Source organism: Homalodisca vitripennis, chromosome 3 (assembly GCF_021130785.1).
Source record: "Homalodisca vitripennis isolate AUS2020 chromosome 3, UT_GWSS_2.1, whole genome shotgun sequence".
Lineage (NCBI taxonomy): Eukaryota > Metazoa > Arthropoda > Insecta > Hemiptera > Cicadellidae > Homalodisca > Homalodisca vitripennis.
This window is the reverse complement of record NC_060209.1, coordinates 114,930,457-114,944,559: the sequence shown is the minus strand read 5'-3', so window position 1 is coordinate 114,944,559 and position 14,103 is coordinate 114,930,457. Positions and strand designations below refer to the sequence as shown.

The 14,103-nt window shown below is 32.6% G+C and overlaps 1 protein-coding gene across 1 annotated transcript in view; it reads left to right on the top strand.

The window, feature by feature from the left end:
• The first annotated feature begins 11,635 nt into the window (after nucleotides 1-11,635).
• The window catches only part of LOC124357349 (vacuolar protein sorting-associated protein 37A), a 39,830-nt gene continuing 37,362 nt past the window's right edge, over nucleotides 11,636-14,103 (top strand). Inside the window, exon 1 of the mRNA XM_046809063.1 lies at nucleotides 11,636-12,032. Coding sequence (XP_046665019.1) covers nucleotides 11,947-12,032 — 86 coding nt within the window. The 5' untranslated portion in view covers nucleotides 11,636-11,946. The remainder of the gene's footprint in view (nucleotides 12,033-14,103) is intronic.

Genomic DNA, 14,103 nt, shown 5'->3' with positions numbered 1-14,103 from the left:
GATACCATAGAATTTGATACTAGATTTCGTTTACAAAATATATAGTACAATTTTTGTTATAGTATAGAAATGATAGTAGTATAGGCTAATTCTTCGGATTTAAGCGGGTGACGTGAGGTTTTGATTATACACACGCTAAAAATATATTGTTACTTGCTATTTACTAGAGTTAAATTAATAGCTGCTTGAGAATAAAAACTTTAATTAGTATAAAAAAAACAATCGCTATATTCAGTAGTATAAATTTAATAAATATATAAAAGTTGCTAATACAATCAGTTGAAGCGAAGATATGTAAGTTCAAGAGAAAATAAAATGTTATGACAAAAATTAAAAATTAGTATTAAAAGTGTTTGACAGTATAATTTAAAATAGCCTATATTTTAGAATTATGTTTCAAAATCATTACTCTAAAAATTATATTATTAATAATGTGCTTAAATTATTTACTAATACAACAAACTATTTTTATTCAGTTGCAAAACAAGTATAAATTTACTGATAAATTCACAGTTTCAGTTGTACAATGAATTATTTTATTTGAAAAGCTATTTTCTCGATTCTTCTTCCATTTTTTTACAGACAGCGGCATAAATACGCATATCTTAATATATTGAATAATAGTATTGCATACCATTATTTTCCGGAAGTAAGAAATGAATAAAAATCCAAGCTAGAAACGTGCACAATCGATTTAACAAAACTTTTTTCACAAAAATGTATTACTAAAGATGTTTTTAAACTCTATCCGGTATCAACTACAGTATTCTTAACTCCTATCATTTACATTTTTGTAGTAATATGTTTTAAATATAAATTGAATAAAATACTAACTGAAACGCTGGCCTCAGAACAGGCGAAGCGACTTCAGTTCAATGGTTGTACAACAGGTTATGAATGAACCTTTCCTTTCTATGCATAACAAAAGTAGGTTGGAACAAAAAGAAAACCAGTAGGACGAAATTTACAAGTATATGAGTATTTTTATTTTAGATTCAAATGATATACTCCTAGTACAGGAACCATGAGTCAATTTGCATTGTATTTGCACACACCCTACTTTTGAAACGAAATCTATTGTATGCCTCAATAAACGTGGTGGAGGTTGAAATAGGAGAGTACCAAAGGGTTTTAAATTCATCTATGCTTGACAAACTAACCGCCATAAATGCATAAATAAAAGTTAAATCAGCGTTGGCTAACCATACAGACCACGGAAGTAGCGACTTTCAATCTCTTTATCTAGTTGTCTGCCGGTGATCTAACTAAAATCACAGTTTCGTTTGTTTAACCCTTTTGATACCCCCTCATTTCGATCACCAGCAAAACTAGAGTGGTTGACAATCGATTTCTTTTTCGGGGAGAATTTCTGTATGTATTTCATGAAAACCCAGGTTATGTACTTATACAATACAAAGTGACTCTTGGCTCTTGAACTATCAATAAATAGCATACGGTTAAGGGTTAATCGAGCTTAGCTTAGACTCAGTTTTAGTCGCCCAAGAGAGATTTGTAAAATATTGTCCAACACCTCAAAACTTATCTTGAGGAACATTGTTGCCAAGTTTCCAATGAAATTATAAATAAATTGTATTGCATTTATAATACAGAACAGTAGAGAATGTAAACAAGCACATCGAACAGTTATATTTACTTTCTTCCTTATTTATGACTTAATTAATAATACAGTAATTTTTAATTTTTCTTATTAAATCTACAAAGAATTGTCACCGACCTTCGAACTAAACCTTTCTTGCCTTTTAATCAATTAGTTTATAGCATTTTCAGATTGATTTCTTTCGGTATTTTGCTTTAAATGATCTGGTTGCTGAAATAAAACACTAACCTACCATACACAAATGAAATTTGGACTGGGTATACTGGTATGCACATTCTTCTCATAGTCAGGTGAATGAACTACTGGTATACCTAAGCATAACACTATTATAATTTTAAAGAATTATTATGATAAATGAATTAACAAAACAACAAAAGTAACAACTATAACAACAAATAACAACAATTACAATTGATACTATTACAATGAATTATTGTGATGATGGGAAAACCCACAAGAAGACAACAAACCATTTGCATTTATTTCTGTTTGAGGTCATCCTATTATACTTAGGCGTGTCTTGGTGACGTCGGAAGATGGCCGCTGTTCACTCGCGAAATTTCCGATAGCCTAAGATGTTCTGAAGGTAATCTTTTGTATATTGCAGATTTTGTTTACAGTTAAATGCATAAATATATTTATCCTACATATGTACTATAGCGACCGTTTAATATAAAAAATGTAACATTACAGTGCCAGTGTTAATTTGCTGAGTTCAAATAGGTTATTAACGTGAATTTTTTATGAACGTATCTGTTTTAAATGAGTTATCAAATTCTAAATACAAATTAGTATTAAAATATACACATAACAACTGAAACAGAAAGACGCCGTTTAATTTTCAGACGTTTCACTTAGAACCATCCAATATAATGCGTTATGCAATAGATGAAGTAATTACTGAAGAGCGTGTTTTAAATGTATCCAGCAGAAGAAACAGAATACTTGGTTTCATATTTCGGTCCGCGAAACTTCTAGAAGACGTGGTGGCTCTGAGGACCTTTTGTTGCGCAGGTGTATCAGATTATTGAGTGTAGATCACCAACTTCCAACCACATCAAAAATACCTTGTGACGATCGAAAATGTAATTAACGTCGTTTTGACAGCACGGTGAGTGCCAAGCATAGCTTATTGTGCAATCACGTTCCTATTGAGGACTTGTCTCATGAACTTGGTTTTGAGCATTTCGTTTTGATCTTGACCATGTTAGTCTTTACAAGATTTTAAACGTGTACATTCTGATGTAACAGTTTTGATGGCAATTTGTTATTTAAAATAATATACAGTAATTAATTCTCTCACCCGTAACCTAATATTTATTTAAGTTATGTGTATTTAAAATTTATCTGGCTTCAAACTTTAAAAAACTTATCTTTAGGTCATTTACTTAACAGTTTAATTGTATTAAAATTTAGTAAAGTTTCTTACTAGTTATGGAAAAATATCTTAAACCTAATAGATGTGATGTAGAGCCTGAACATGAATCTGCAGAACAATAGCTGTATTGGCATCAAACATTTTGTATCTTCTTGTAGGAATGCGATGCTTCCTAATGAATGAGAAGAAAAACTACGTTACTTGTTAACAATTTCAATTTCAGTCCATCTGTTTACATTACATACATTTACATTTCTGGGACTTTAACATTCGATGAAGCTATTGAAACATTGAAAGAACTTTATTGACTTAAAATTGAAATATATTAGAGATATCTTCTAAATACTCGTTTTCAAAACTCAGGAGGATCAATAGATCGTTATTTACAAGCCTTAAAAGATTTAATTAACCATGCAATTAACTGTTTACTCAAGTAACTGCTTAACAAAATACAAATTACTGTATTCAGGATACATTTATTCGGGTTTACTTTCTCCTATTATAAGGCAGAGACAGAGACTTTTAGAAAACAAAACATTATCTTTGCATAAATCTTTTGAGAAAGTCAACACTCTGTATTAAACTCCATTCATAATAAAATTCTAAAGCGACCGATCAAATATCGGTTAAAAGTAATCAATCTTCGAATAATGACAAGTCGACGTTTTTAGCTACATTTAAAAAACCTTATTTCAGTGGTTAAAGTAAAGAGCATTCGTGGAGTCAATGTCCAGCAGTCAGTCATTTTTGCCATATTTGATTTGTTTAGTACCTTCGAGTAAACTAAACTCTCAAAAGTCTCCAAGTATCAAACCGGCTAGTTGTGCTGCTTCTACTAAATCTTTATCAAAATCAAATATAAAAATTGAAGTTAATGGGATTCAGACTGATGCACTAGTCGATACTGGCAGTTCGGAAAAAATCCCCTTACATTCTAATACATCATCTAACAAACATATATTAACTATAGTAGATGAGTACTGTATTCACAGTATTCCGCTACCTTTTCCCTGCCGTGATATGACTTTCAGCTTCTGTGACAGAAAAACTTCAGGAACTGTTTGCACTTATTGGTATGCCCTCATTTATTCATTTACATCGAGAAGATCACTGATTTCAAAACAACTAACGTCTTTTCTTCAAACTTATGGCATTGCATCAAGTCACTATTCTGCATATGATTCTAGAGGAAACGGTCAAGTTTCCACTTGGAAGAGCAAGTGAAATGCTCAAAAACTGCATATTAAGTACTGAGAAATGTATTTCTGCGCTTCATGATTATGCACTTCAATACTAGTGCAACACCACATGAACTTATGTATAAAGTATAAACATCCCAGAATACATTATGGAGTTTTCATTCCAAGCTGGCTGTCTCAACCTGGACCAGTGCTTTTACGAAACCAAAACAAGTCAAGTAAGTACGAGATCACCGTGGAAGATGTCGAGTTAATACAGGCAAATCCTGGTTATGCTCATTACAGACTCCCATATGGACGGGAGAAAACCGTGTCGATAAGAGATCTTGCCCCAGCACTTGAAACAGTTATAACCGCGAAACAAGACCAGAATTTGAAGACCAATTACTAGAGATTGGTGAAACTAGTTCTCCACATCAAGACCAACAAGTTTCACTTGAATTGTCAAATGACTCGGGTGAACAACTTAAAGGCCAGATGAAGATCCTGGACCAGAAAATAAATCATGAGTCAACAGAAACATCCAAACTAACTCCAGTTGCCTCTCGTCCACTAAGTTGTCGGCTAAGACCAAAATACCTTAATTACTATATCACTTTCTGAGGTGGGAAGAATGACGTAATACTTTTACTGACATGTGTTATTGTATTTAAAATAATATAGTAAACAATTAATAATTCTCTCGCCTGTAACGTAATATTTTTTATGTTTATCCGACATGTATCTGTACTTCAAAGTTTATTAAAACCTTTTTTATGTAATAATTTACTTAGCGGTTTTATTTTATTACACATACACTCTTGACAACCTTCGCCAGACCTTATTAAAGATACCTTTTCCCACTCTTTTATGTGCGCTGTTGACTAGGCAGTATTGCAAGTTGAGCTATGCAGCAAGCAGAATTGTCACACGACCTTAACTCTTTCCGCTCTCAAGTCTAGTACCGCACTGGAGATGACGGATTCATTTGTCAGCTCGGTATTGTTTATCTCCTGTTTGTTATCTCAGCTCTCTTGTCCAGTACTACTGGACATTTCAGTACCCCTCTCCACATGTAATATTAATCATCCATTATTCCTCTACTCTAAGTGCTTCATAGCCGAAGACGTGGTTTTTAAACTTTAAATATTTCACGTTTCTCATTTATTTCACTAACGCCTTTTATATTGTAACTCTTTAAAAACTTGTTTTCTTTCGTCTTGTATTTTTTTTAAATTCCAAAATGGATGTACTATTTTTGACTGTTCTAAATTGTTTTAGAGCATTTTTAAATAGGTGTATAACATAAGATATAGGTTTAAAACATAGGATACATAAATATATAATACAAGTGTTATAACACAAATAAGGTGTACAATATAAAATGTGTATAAACTATTTTATTACAAATTATATAAATAACAATGTTAACAGTAATCATTATATTTTGTGTCATTAATCAATAAGGAAGTGTGATAAGGAAAGAGTAACAATAAACGATAGAGAATCCACTTAAATTATTTATCAGCATTGCCTTACGAATTGCCATATTCTGAAATTTCTATTTCTATGGCATCTGTTATGCCTTTAGAATGAAGTTCCAGGTCAGTCATAATGAAAATGTCCATCAATTATTTAGAAAATACGAAAACAGAACAACACTCCACCATAGATAGCTTGCATGTTCACCGGAACTGTTACCAATACAAGTCCATAACTTCACAGTTGTCCAGTGCTACTGGATAGAAGAAGAATTCGAGCTTGTTAATTTTGTCCTGTATTACTGGACTGGAGATTTGAGCGGTCGACTTGTTTGCAGTTAAATACGAGCAGAATGAGAATAGTGCTATCCAGTAGAACTGGATAGGAGGGTTGTTGACCCTTCTTCATATTAAAACATCACGCATTTTTCATGTGATTTAATTTCTAATGAGCGAGCCTGATATATTTTATAAGTCCTGTATTATTAAGTTTGGTTTCAATTTTGAAACTGGGGCTTTTAGAAGAATTAGCTGTATGTACTTTTATATTTAGGTGAGTGAAGTTTAGCGTAGACAGTTTCTAATAATATAGTTACTAGGTGTGAATATTACTTACTATACTTATTATTATATACTTACTACTATATTGCATTTAATGAGTTTAGCTCCAGTTTTAGTCAAATCAGATACCAGACGCTGCAATAAAAGAAAGGTAAACTGGGGCTAACCTTAACATTCAAATTCAATCAACGCTTCCTACCATAACTACGTTATGTGTACAAAACTCGGTTGCTCCACCGTGATTAGAGATCGTGTCAGTAGCATCGTAGTGCACTCAATTATGCACCTGATGAGATAATGAGACTGCCACTTCACCTATTAAGGATCTCTGATGTCAAAACGATGTAAAGATTCGTCTTGAGCTTCTTCGTCATCGACTTTCTTTGAATCTCTTCAGACGAACATAACTCCAGATTCCAGGAGTCAAGTCTGAGCCAGCGTTAGATACCAGGCGCTGCAATAAAAGGATGGTAAACTGGAGCTTAACTTAACATTCAAACTGAATCAACCCTTCCTACCGTAGCTACGTTATTTATACTAGGTGTGATAATAAATGACTGTTCCATTTGAGAAAGTATTTTATCATAACACGAGCTGCTTTATAATATATGTTAGCTTCCTTTACAATAATATTACTGTTTATTATATATTTTTCTAGCTGAATAAAACCTAAATGTAGGTTTCCATCATTTATTTTCTTACAAAAATGTACACGAGCTGCTTTATAATATATGTTAGCTTCCTTTACAATAATATTACTGTTTATTATATATTTTTCTAGCTGAATAAAACCTAAATGTAGGTTTCCATCATTTATTTTCTTACAAAAATGTATTCAGCTATATTTCTTGTTAGTTACTAAAAATAAATATATAAAACAGCGATATCTACAATCTGTGAAGTTTGATAGGGAACCTAATTCTCCAGATACATCTAAACTATAGTCCCACTGGTTAAAGACATTTATGGATCTGTCAAGAAGTTGAAATATAAGGAAACGGAACAAAGAAATGAAGACAGATTGAGTTTGGTAATCTATCACTAACACAACCAGTGTATGAATTAATCTCTGACTCTGCCAAATATGAAGATGATTTTATAGCTTTAAATGTAGTTTATCTCAAACAAAGAGATGAAATATTTGCAATATACCAATTGGCTCCTAGTAGACAACAAGCAGGTGAGACTATCAATCAATGCCTCTTATTTCTATATAAGTTTTAAGTAAAGAATGTGTTTTCAAAGCTGTAACAGCAGATGAACTTGAGAATATTTATGTAATAGATGTGTTTATAAAGGGCCTTCTGTCACTTAACTTATGACAGCATCTCTTAGAAAACAACAAACTAAATTTGGTTCAAGCCTTTGCACAAGCAACTTTTTGAATAAGCACAAACCCAGTCTGCTCGTTACACTCGAAATTTTGATTCAACACTTGTCTTAAGTAAGGAAACACCTCTTATAATAAGTTTTGATAATAAGTTAAGTCAAATTTGTGAAAACAATCCAGTTGAAAAAAATAACGAACCACAGAGCAGTATGCTCTAAATGTTATTTATGTGGATTGTCGAGACATCCACGGTTTAACTGTCCCGTAAAAGACAACTTTGTGTGAGTAACTGTTCAAATATAGGTAACTATGCTAAAGCCTGTAAGGGAAAATTTCCAACAGAATACCGTATAGTTAACTCTAGGGACTCTAAATCATCAGCTCCAGTGGCTACGGTTACAGCAGCATCACCCTCTTAAAAGTCTCATTAAAGCTGTTGTTAAAATAGCATTAAATGGAAACTCTGCAGATGCACTAATAGAAGCCCTGAGTTTTCTGAAGCAGTTTTTTTGTCCAGAGACATAAATTAGCAGTCATCCCTGTACAAGGACTAGTATCGATGGCATCTACTTCCTTGTGCTATAATATAACTTGATATTGTACTGTAAACATGACACTCAAACGTCACAAATAAATAGCCTAAATGATAAATCTGCTTTCTTAGCTAGTCTTTGTACAGATGTTATTATTGGTCACGATATGTTAACTCTACATTCTCAAATCCTATTTAATTTTGGGGGAGGGTGATACAAATTCTTTATCAATAAGCTCGTTAGGACAAGCCGAAATTGAATCACCCCCACTCTTTGCTAATCTGACTCCTGGTGTAAAACCAATAGCACTAGATCATGGAGATATAACTGATAAAACTGACTGGAGTGATAAAAGGTTTATATAAAGCGAGGTTCAACGGTTGTTTTCAGAAATTATAATGGAGGATAGCCGGTCCCAATGGCGTGCTCAGGAATTAATTACGACAAATCAAAAGTATAAGAAAATGGTGGTTATTGATTATTCTCAAACTTTAAATTCTTTCACACTTTCAGATACTTATCCACTTCCACGTGTAGCAGATATTGTTCGCAAAGTTTTACCTTATTCTATTTTCAGTACTGTGCATCTTTGTAGCGCGTATTATTAGGTTCCAATACTAGAGAGAAGGATCAGTACACAACATTTGAGTCAGCCGGGCGTTTGCATCAGTTTTGTCGTATACCTCTTGGTGTCACAAACGGTGTGACATGATTCCCAAGATCAATGTACAGCATAATTCAAAAAGAAAAATGGACAGTAACTTATGCTTTCTTAGAAGATATAACAATCTGAAGAATAAATCAGGAAGAACCTGATAAGAAGTTTTTAATTCAACGGCTGTTGAAAAATAAATAAAAGAAAAAGTAAATGCTCTCAACGATCAATACTACTGCTAGGTTATGCAATGTGTAACAAGACTGTTAAACCAGATCGAGAAACACCACTGTTAGGCTTATTGCTACCCAGACACAGCATCACTTAAAAATACTATTGGAATGTTGTCTCATTACTTTAAATGGATTCCTCTTCACCACCGTACCCAGATAAAATTAAAAATTTACTTTCAGTTACTTGTACTTTAATACCAACTAAACACTGCTAAAGTTGAATCAGATTTTTTTAAGTAGAAAGAAGACATAGCTTACTCTGTCATTCCTTCTATTGATCTACCTATTTTTGTAGTAACTGACGTTTGTGAGCATTCTATTGCAGCTACCCTTTCTACAAGCTGGGTGCCCTGTAGCTTTCTTTTCAATAACACTCTCTCCCAGTGAACTTAAGCATTCATCAGTAGAAAAAGAGGTTTAGGCTGTTGTAGAATCTTTACAGAAATGACGTCATCTTTTGGTTGGTCGACATTTCAATTTAATCACAGACCAAAAGTCTATTTTGTTCATATTTATCATCCGTTATTAAATTAAAATAAAGAATGAAAAGATACCAAGATGACGATTTGAACTAACAACTTACATTTTTGACAATGTATACAGACCTGGATATCAAAATAATTCTACTGACACTTTGTCAAGGAATGGTAGCTCTGACATAACCAAGCTCTATAAATTATACTTGCAGTTAAGTCATCAAGGTGTTACAAGAATGGTTCATTGGGCAAGGAGAACAAAACTTCCTTTCTCTATTGAAGATATTCGAAAAATGACTTCATCATGTCAAATCTGTTAAGAAGTGGAACCGCAGTTTTACAATTCTACTGCAGTGCACTTTATAAATACTACACCCCATTTTTAGCGTTTGAATGTAGAACTCAAAGGACCATTACTATAATCTACATAAATTAAATATTTATTGACAATCGTTGATAAATATACTCACGTTTTCCCTTTACATATCTGTACCCTGACTTGACCTCTATGACTGTAATCAAAAAGTGTTCAGATTTATTCACGATGATTGGTATGCAATATTATATTCACTATGACATAATCATCATTAAGGTCAGAAAAATTGAGACCACTTCTTCATTCAAGAGTAGTACCTACAAATAGGTCGACACCTTAAAACCCAAAGGGTAATGGACATGTAGAGCGGTTGAATGGTATAATCTGGTGAGCAGTTTGTTTCATAATAAAAAGTAGAAAAACTACTACTCATATTATATTTAAAAAAAATATGTTAAATTGATTAAGATTATGTTAAAAAAAATCATCTTCACTCTATAACATTGTTACTCTTTACTGCAACAAATTTGACGCCTCGTGAACAATTAGTTACACACCAAAGAAAATTTTCAAATGGCTTGTCTTTGCCTACCTGGTTGATGAATCTTGGTAAAGTTTTTCTAAAACGTCAAGTAAGACAAAACAAACATGATCCTCTTGTAGATAAAGTATATCTCATTGAAGCAGATACAAACTACGCATTAGTACTACAATACAATAATATTACTGTTTATTATGTGTTGTTCTAGCTGAATAGAACTTAAATGTACAGATTTCAATAAATTATTTTCTTATAACACTAGACACAGTTGAAATATTAAAATTTCTCAAAAGTTGGTTAACGGTTAGTCATTAGAGATAAACCATGTCGAGATTATTTTTTTGTCCAACATAAATCTGACTTCCTTATGATTGGACGGTTTTCTATAGAATTATTAAGTATGAAATGTGAAACTCCATTATGCAATAATTGCCAATGGCGTAGTGTAGCGGGTACAACGGTTATCACAAGATAACCAGATCAAGTAACGTCGAGCGTGGCTGCTGCTTGGATGGGTGGCCACGAGCGATCCTGTCCTTGCAAGCAGCCCGCCTGCCCGGCCACTGGTGGTGATTCGGAAGTCACCTTTAAGCCGTTAGTCTCCAGGTTAAGTGTTAGAGAAGGCTTCTTAGCCCTAACTTCGCCTGGTAAAATAAGACATCTTTACTTTACTTTACAATAATAGACACTTTTCAAAAAATATTTGTCCTTGAGTAGTATTGGAATTCAAAAACAAATTCATTCCTGTAATAATTTTCTTGTAATTTTTCCCAAATGTTCACTCTACTCCAAATCACCAGACCAATCAAAAAAAGTCAGTCACTTTTGTTACGAATATTTTTGTTTCCTTATACTTTGAATTCTTGAGTTGTATAACGCACACTAAATTTGTCTGAATACAGACTAATTGTGTTGGGATCAATTTAAGTCTGTTAGCTAACAATACTGAGTGAAATTGTTCACAATTACAAAGACCTCTATTCACTTATATTTCTAATAAATCACAAATGTTTGGTAATGACAGTTCTGTCATCTGCAAATACAAAGTTTTTCCGGGACTATATATTTGATGTAATCTATAGAAAAATACTAGTTTAAGAGAACGTACTTGCTAAAGCATATGATTTGAAAACAAGCGCTATCAATTACAGCTGGGATTTATTATAGTATAATAAAATTAACGTTCAATAAAATAAACCATATTGGAAAGTTTTGTTTTATTACATTTTAATACTATTTATAGTATGATAAATTTCATTAGTTTGTCGCACTAGTATTGGCAACGACAAAATCAGCTGTGAAATAAACAGACCGAAATTAAGAAATGGAGCATAACAGCTGAAATCTGACTGACAACTTAGGTTAGGATTGAAGAATTTGTATTGAATCGAATCTAAAGTTTGTTGTATTATAGTGAAGATTAGTGCAATGTAATGTAAATATAATTCTGTGATTAGGAATGTGTAGCATGTTTAGTTATTAGTTTGGATGATTCAAAGAGTTAATATATTTTATAGTTATAGCATAGCTCAAATTAAATTGTTCAACAACTAGAGTGTAGCCTACAGGAATAATTTAAAAAGTAAAACCTATATTACTCTAACCTTAAGATTTATTTTTAAAACATACAATTTTATCTTACAAATATGCTGTCTGGCATGTTCAGAGAATCTGATAATTTAGTTGCAAAAAGAAGGAAACAGATTGATACACTCAAAATCTTCAATGCCAAGTAAGTATAGAAAATTTTATTTGTTGGATTTTGAATTCAAATTAAATTTAGAAGCTATCCTAATCTGTAAGTAAATTTTACAAATAATTTGGTACTTTGGGATTATACCGACCACACCAGTATGAAGAACACAAAAATAGAAATTTATAGAAACAAACATGATAGAACGAAAAAAAACAACTCTTCAATTACAAAATTACAAACTTACAAGCATTTCCAGGTATTGTGATCGGTATTGTTGTCGCTGTTATCTTATCTTTCTCGAGAATCCTGATTACGGCAGGCCGCGCGGCATCACGTGATTTGCACGGTACATCATTGCCTTTCCATTACAATTCAATTTATATTTCTGATTAGCCCCTCTAGAATTTGATATTTTACTGATAGGTACTATCTCGAGGGATGTTTTTCTTTCGTCGACATCAGCGCGGGGCAGCACCGAAGGTGCTGTCGAAGCCCGCGCTGATGGCCGGAGGCACTCGCATTTTGGGTGGCGGAATGTGATCAAGAATAAAAACAAGTTTTGAGTGTTTTTTTAATAAAAAGTTTAGTTTGGTAAATGTTTGTTTTTGTTGAATTTTTGTGTTTGGAGAAATGTAGAGGTAAAACACGGAAGTACAACAAAGCGATGCACCAGCTGAACGGGCGGCGAGACTCTGCAATCACGTTATCTACTAGACGCTCGACTTTGACCTCTGTCTGAGGATGGGGAGGTGTTTGCGATAAGACAATTCCTGTTTTATATTGACGAAATATTGTTCTACGCTAATCTAGTAATCAGTAGAAACGAAATGTGAAATAACGATTCATGTCTGGGTGTGGTCGGTATAATCCCAAAGTACCAATAATTTATTTAAGTTTTAGCCCTAGGCCTATTTAAGCGCCAAATTACTAACCTCTGTTAATGTAGCCTATAATTTACATATACCTACTTGGCTAACGTTTGAAATATTTGAAAGTTTGGAAATTGTAGTCTTAGTGAATGCCCAATTGTAGTTTTGGCTACAGAATAATAAGCGGCCACTGTCACAATCGAATCATGATTATTGAGGACTGAATGCAAGATGGCCAAAATGTCGGACCAAATAACGTAATAGATATTTTGAAGAACAATATGGTTTGGCTAGTTTTCAATCTTAGAAATTAATTTACAAATATTAATATAATTTACAAATTAACATTTAGTATAGTCTCGACAATACAATAACATATGCTTACCTTATGTATTTTCAAGGATAAACGTGACTGCTTGTGAAACAAAGAAGACACATTTGTCACTGTTCTTGCCTACATTAGTCAATAGCGAAACACATTATTTTAATTTTGAATTTATTTGCAAACACGATTTTACTTTGAACTAATTTTGAGTGATAATGTTTAACTGAATTAAGTTTTAGGCTTTTCAAATTATATTATAGTGAAGCTATACGATTTTAATATATTTATTTTATTCTATATTTCTTTTACATGTAAAATAACAAAACTTTATTCAAACGATGTTTGAGCAGCATAGTACTTACGATTACTATAGCTAATCTAAATGGTATTTCTGCAGGTAATAATTCCGTTAAAAGTACATTCATTAATACAAAAAAGCAATAGTTTGTTTGATTTGAACTAAAATAGTATACCATTTTATCATTATATTCATAATACCAAATTTTGAATGTTCAAAACAAGTCTTCTTAAGATCGTTTTAGCACGTCGTGTTTGTTCTTACTTTTCTTGCAGCGAAACACCATTTGATTTCCACCTTTAATTCTAGTTTACATCTCGTCAATAAAAAGCTGGACAATTCAAATTTAAAGGAGCAAGGTCATTCTCCATCCCATCAAATGGGATCAAATGGTATCTTGTAACCATTTATAATATTGCTCAGTGTTTATAAAAACATTTGGAGCCAATATCTGCATATTCATCACCATTTTTCTTGCCATTGTCACTAGCCTTCTACTACATAAACAAAATAACAACAGCTGGCAATGACGTCACTAGCAACAGCTGGTAATGACATTAATATTATAAATAAAAAATTTGACAATGATTACTTATGAATATCTATAGGTCAAAT